General features: G+C 49.5%; 1 protein-coding gene across 2 annotated transcripts in view; it reads right to left on the bottom strand.

Moving 5' to 3' along the window:
* SUMO1 (small ubiquitin like modifier 1) overlaps positions 1-291 on the bottom strand; it is a 17,308-nt gene extending 17,017 nt beyond the window's left edge. For both annotated transcript variants that reach the window (XM_044431914.1, XM_044431915.1), the window contains exon 1: positions 137-291. In XM_044431914.1, the coding sequence (XP_044287849.1) occupies positions 137-148 (12 nt within the window). In that variant the 5' untranslated portion in view covers positions 149-291. The remainder of the gene's footprint in view (positions 1-136) is intronic.
* Between the last annotated feature and the right edge of the window lie 5,932 nt (positions 292-6,223).

The raw sequence follows: 6,223 nt of genomic DNA, 5'->3' as shown, positions 1-6,223 counted from the left end.
GTCCCGCTCCGGTGCTGCCCGCCCGCCCGCTCGGCGCGGGGGCTCGGAGGGGCGCCTGGCCGGCCGGGGGAGGCTTCCGGGCCTGCCGAGGCGGCGCGGCGCGGCCTGGCGAGCAGGGCGAGCAAGCGCCTCTCACCTGGTCCGACATGACTCCCTCGCAGGCTCAGCTGGCCCCGCGCCGCCGCCCGGTGAAGCGCCAAGGAGCCCCTTCCCAAGCTCGCCCTCGCCGACACCGAGCCACCGACGGAGAGCAGCGCACGCAGGCCGGCGCGGGCGGGATTTCCTCTGCGCCTGAGCTCACTTCCCGCTCTCCTGGCACGGCCCACCCGCGGCCGAGGCAGCAGCGCCGCCCCCACCCGCCTCGCGGGCGCTGCTGCTGAGCGGCTCAGGCGCGGCGCCCCGCGGACCGAGCGGCTGCCGGGCAGTCTGCGGCGCCCCACTGCTGCCAAGAGCAGTGCCCGCCCTTTGCAAAGCGCAGCACCGCCCCACGAACTCAAGTGCCTGGCCTCACGTTCAGACGGCAACAAAAGCGAAGCTGCTGAGTCTGTTGGCCTGCCTGGTAACATCTGTACATCGCGCTTGCAAAGCAGGAACGGGGGGGGCTCGGCTACAGTCGCGTCCCGCTTGTGGGCAGCTGCTTGGCTGGGCTGTGAAAGGCTGCACCTGGCCTGACCCTACAGGACCTCGGTTAGGTTCAAATACTCGAGGTACTTCACATTCTTCATCCAGCAGGAAATCCTCCTGGCAAGCCATTATGTGCTTATACTGCATTCCAGTCCCCGAGAAAGGGGATGCGAAGCAGTGTGGCAACTTTTGGATCAGTGCACTAATTTTGCATGCAACCAAAGTGATGCTCAAGGTGTTGCAACAAGGAATATTATCTTATATTCATTGTGAAATGCCTGACATTCAAGCTGGCTTGTGAAAAGGAAGAGGCACATATCACAAACACAGTTGGCCCTCCACATTTGCCGGGGTGGGGTGCAGGAGCCCCGTGAAAGTGGAAAAACGGCGAATATCTCCAAACCCTCCCCAACCTTAACTCTTAATACACGTACTGGTAGCTGCATCACAATTACCTCTTCTCAGTTTGAATAACCTTTAGCTTAGAACAAGACCCGATGGGCTGGAGCAGGACCCCCTCCAGGGAGCTTGTCCTGTGCCATATCGCAAGCCTCATGTCTGGCTGCACAGCTGGTCCTGAGTCCAGCACCTGCCCTGTCCTCACCAGGGGCCAATGCACAGTGCAGCCAGGAAGGGGTGCATTCTCCACACAGGTGTCCATAGAGTGGTAGACAGTTGACAGCAAAATTCAAAATAAAATTCTCTTTAAATATTGATGGCAAACTTGTGAATAAACAAACCTGTGGAAGTGAAATCTACAAAAGTTGAGGTTTGGCTGGAAATGTTGGCTACTGAGCTGCCCCAAAGAACAGCAGATCAGTCTAGTCTTTCACTATGTGGATAATGAGAAGCTACAGATGGCGACTTAGAACTCCAGAAGAAACGAGGGTGCCTCAACACTTGATTGCCTGGTGCATGGCCTCTATCACACGGCTGTCGAGGATGGGACATTTTGGAGGGCTTGCATTCGTAGCGTTGCCTTAAGTCAGAGATGACTGGAAAGCGCATACCCACATTGCATATGGGAAAGACTGAGACTGAGGGAGAGTGTGGTGTTTCTGCCTAAGGCTGGCTAGTGAGTTCATGACAGAGGCAAGAGTCAAAGCAGGGCCTTTTTGGTGCCTACTGTGATCTTCCAGCCATTGGGCTAGGCCAGCTTTTCTCCTATGGGTGGGACCAAAACTGAGTCAGGTGGGCATAGAAAGAGTAGGCCACCCCTCTTCCTTCTGCTCTTCCCTTCCCTCTCTCTTGCCTTATTTTTCACCCAGTGGGAGACAAATTTCTCTTTCCAGGGGCAAGTGAACTGATTGCTTGAAGAGGGCTTTTGAAATGAGGTGAGGAAACTGAAGTTGCCCATCCCTGGCTTAGAGGGGCAGACTTTGTGGCATTGGTCATGACTCCTCTTGGTTTAGAAATTGCCCACTGACTGGGTTATTTATTTGTTAAATTTATCTCTCACCTTGTTTTCTACAAAGAACTCAACGTAGCTTACATAATTCTACTCCTGCTGTTCTTATCCCCACAACAACAACCCTGTGAGGTAAGCTGGGATGAGAGTCTGTGACTGGTCCAAAGTCACCCAGTTGTCTCCATGGCTGAGCAGGGATGAGAACCCAGATTGCCTGAGTACCAATCTTAACAACCACACCACACTGGCTCTCCAGTGGGTTGAAATTGGTGTCTTTGACATTTTAAGAGAAAGTCATGCAAGGCTGGAGGAGACATCCCAGTGCTGTTGAACGGCAGGTATGTTCCATTAGAAATACAAATGTTTGCTATGTTTAAATCAGATGCTCTTGTTTAATCCAGCGCATGAGTGAATATGTTGCAACAAAATGAATGAAAATTCCTGGCGCTAACCCATGTATTCTTGCATCATTTTTAATGACTCTATTTTGTTGTTATTAAAGGAAGCCCTCTCAGTATACACTTGTGTGTCTAGAAGTCATATACTAGTGATTACAGCTAGCAAATCCATAGATATTCCTTATTCCATGTTAATTTAGCCCATGTAAGAGGGTGGGAGTCAGGTTGCTCTCTTACATCATTACTTCAAACCTGCAGCAACACCTTGGCTCTCCCCAAATCTCAGTCACAGTCTTTCTTTACCCATTTTTGCTGGGAAATCTGTATAAACATATTGTTACAGAAATATTTAAATGTTGTATAAAAGATTGCAGTTGTAACTGGGTTTAGTGGCTGCTGGGAAAAAAGAAAGGCAATAAACCCTGCCAAGGAACTAACTTCCAAGCAGACAGCTTGGCCAGTTCAAACACTTGCACTTGTGGGGACTTGCTTGAATTCAGTCCAAGCAACAACAACGAGCTTGTTGTAGTGCAGTGAGTTGCAGCCTGTGCTCAAGAGCTGTCATTCACATTGCTTTTTTCTAACGTTACTTGAACGAACACATCCTGGCCCTCGCCTGGCTGTAATTTTGCCTACCCCAGACAGCCTTCCAGCAATTTGCTGCCCTCCAGATATGTTAGTCTAGTGCTCCCATCATCCCCAGCTGAGGAAGTCTCTACTAGTGCATCCAGCCAGTTNCATGAGGGTGTTTTTCTCCATCAACTCAGAGGTGCTGCTGTCAATATTCCTTTCAAACAAGGCCTGGGAAGGTGGAGGGCTGTGGAGGGACTGAGCTGATTTCTCTCAGCATTGGGATTTTCAGCTGCAGAGCTCAGACTTCAAATGTGAGCAAGAGGAAGAGGAGGGCATTGAAAGGTGTGAATGATGCATGGAGAACATTTAGACATGAGAATAACCATGCAGCCTACGCAATGAAAGGAAGGGCCAACTCTTAAGCACAATAGTGCCTCTAACAAGCAATATCTGCTATATCTTTCTACTTGGCAATGCATGAAATGCTTACAGCAGTCTAGCAATTAGGCACAGACTTCAGCAAAGGCATAGCAGATGCTCAAATGTATCCACTGGATACTGGCATCTGTAGGACACTTGTTCGGATGTTGAAAGTATTATTAATCGATAACCCATTGCTTTACAGGGACAGGTATCTCTCTTTTCCTACTTTCCAATCTTCCAGTTGTCCAACGGATTCTGAGAATGCCTTCCCATGCCAGCTTGTTAAATTTGGTGTAAACTCAGGCAAATGGCATCAAAGAATGGGTCCATCAGAGAACAGTAGCAAGCATCCCAGTCCAACAGTTACCTGTTTAACCACCTCCTCTCCTATGGAAGCAGCTGCTGGGAAGGGATTTAGCTGAACATGAGCTACATGGACTAGCTCCCATTATTTCTGCCAAGTTTGGTATGTACTTGAGGTGCTGAAGCATTGTGGCTAAAGCGGGGTGTGGGGGTTGTGCACAAAGGGGCTTCAGAGCACTGGGAAGGGTGCACCACCCTACTGGATTCTGCTCCCACGCCCAGACTTGCTGTCGGAATGTCCACCACCCACTGTGAGTGGATTGAAAAGAAGAATTCAACCCAGCCTGCAAATGGATCACCCTTCCCCATTCCCACCTGTGGTACTTTGTAGATGCTCAGCATGGCTGAAATCTGCACAGAGATTTCTGAGTCAAATTCCTCAAGAATGACCAGTGCTCTACTCCCTCTTCCACAGCTGTAGTTTGGAACATTGGCCAGTCCGGAAGAGAGCAGGCTCATTAAGGCATCAGGAGTCATTTCTTCACTGAAATAGTTCTCATGGATGCTGAAGCCCAGGGTGATGTTGGGTAAGAGCCCGGGATTCTGGTTAATGTCAAGGATGGCAAAGAGGAAGGGCAGGAGCTTCCAGGCCTCCCTACTAGCTTCGCTGCAAAGGAATAAGGGGTGGAAAGAGCATATTCACAGCACTCTTCAAAGGCCAGAAAATAGAGCTCTGAAATGCAGTCGTGTAGGTGTGAAGCACAGGTAATCCTATCAAGATAGAATGACTTGCCTGTTAAGAGGGCTGCTCAGGGGAGCTGCCCTGAAATTGCCTAGGTCAGTGAGATATGCAAGTGTTGCTGAAACGATCCCACCAATCAGGTGGTCTCCGGGACTGTAGTAGCTGACAGGATCCATGCAACCCCTTCCCAAAGACAAGTGGCATTCGGCATTGTGCAGGTTCTTGCAGGTTGCCCTGGGCAGCATCAGCAATAGAAGAAGAAATAACTTGGTTACATCCAACACTGCCTCCATCTGCATCACGGCTTTCCAAGGAAGGGGATCAGAGGAAGGGAAACTGAGCTTGGGATGAAGGCATGGAGGCTGACTTTCTACAGAAAGCGCCCACCCAGACAAGGTGCCACTTCCAGAGGGGAGTAGAGCGCGGGCATCTCCAGCCGCACTGTTCTCTTTCACCAGGAGACTTTCTAATGCCTGCCCTCCTCCATCTGGATGCAAGATGTCACTGCACCTCACTGTTCATGTTTACATTTATGTCAAAGGCGATCTTGGGAAAATTCCTTTGTGCTTTGGGAAGGGAGACAAAGTGCCTCAAGTCTGCTAATTGTAAGGAAAAGGCACATCACCTCCATGACAGCTGGAACTCCCCAAGGGACTTGATGCACCTCTGGGGGAAGCGCTTTGCAGAATTCCCAGAGTGGCGTCCTATCTGACATGGATGCATGACAGCGAGGGTGAGCTCGGCTACCTTGCAGCCTACGCTGCAAGGGATGGTATGAGAAGACTCTTGCTCAGCAGGAGAAAGTCCTGACTATATTGCTATGCCTAAATTTGGACCTCTCTGTTGCTCATCAAGATATGGAGGTGTGCTTGCATTTAGTTAGTCGAAAAATCGATCTGTTCTTTCTTAAATACTTCAAAGAAACTAAGCACAATTATAAATGAGATCTAGTAAAATTTAGCTATCCTTACTATTGGGAAATGGATCTGTGGAAACATGCAATCCTGTATTTTCCAAATGTAACAACGATTCTGAAATGGTGCACTTGATTGTTCTAGTATCTGTGAAGGGAACAGGAATACCTGCTGTGACTGCATCCACTTCACAGGCTGCGTGTCTCTGCCAAGCAGCACCATCCTCCTGGATCTGGAGGAATATGCTGCATCCAAGGCCTGGGAAACAGCCTGAACACTGTCATAAATGAGGTGGTTGTCTTGAGCCAGGATCCTCTCCTTGACCTCCTGTGAAAGGACGAACAGGTCCTCTGTCCTGGCACACCTCCAGCCTTTCACAGAGAAGGGATGCTTTGCATAGGAGAACTTTAGGGCTTTCTCCCTGACCTCTTTCAGAAAAGAGGAAAAGACCTTTAAATCTTCTGAGTGTGTCCCCCGTTTATTTGGCATGAGGAAAGAAAAGATGCTGTAGACTGGTTGAGGAGGAATACTGTTTTCCTTCAAAGAGAACTGATGTCCCACACCGCTGAAATGATCCAGACATTCCCGGACAGATTCTGCAGAAAGAGATGACTGTAGTGTTGTATGAAGTATAATCCATTGAAGAAGTTCCTGTTCTCTTCATTGTAAACAAGAACGTTGATGAGTACTGACTTGGGAGGAGAACCCAAAAGTAAGTGAGTGTCGGTTGTATATGTCCGAGGGATGCTTAGTGTGAAGAAAACACAAAGGTCGTTCCTGTTGAGCTCCAGTGCCATAGTCCTGATGAAATGCTCTCCATCTTCCGTTTCTGGAGTGA

Source organism: Varanus komodoensis, unplaced genomic scaffold, assembly GCF_004798865.1.
Source record: "Varanus komodoensis strain SLA01 unplaced genomic scaffold, ASM479886v1 scaffold23, whole genome shotgun sequence".
Taxonomy (NCBI): domain Eukaryota; kingdom Metazoa; phylum Chordata; class Lepidosauria; order Squamata; family Varanidae; genus Varanus; species Varanus komodoensis.
Note: the sequence above shows the minus strand (reverse complement) of the source record. Positions and strands in the feature narration are given on the sequence as shown.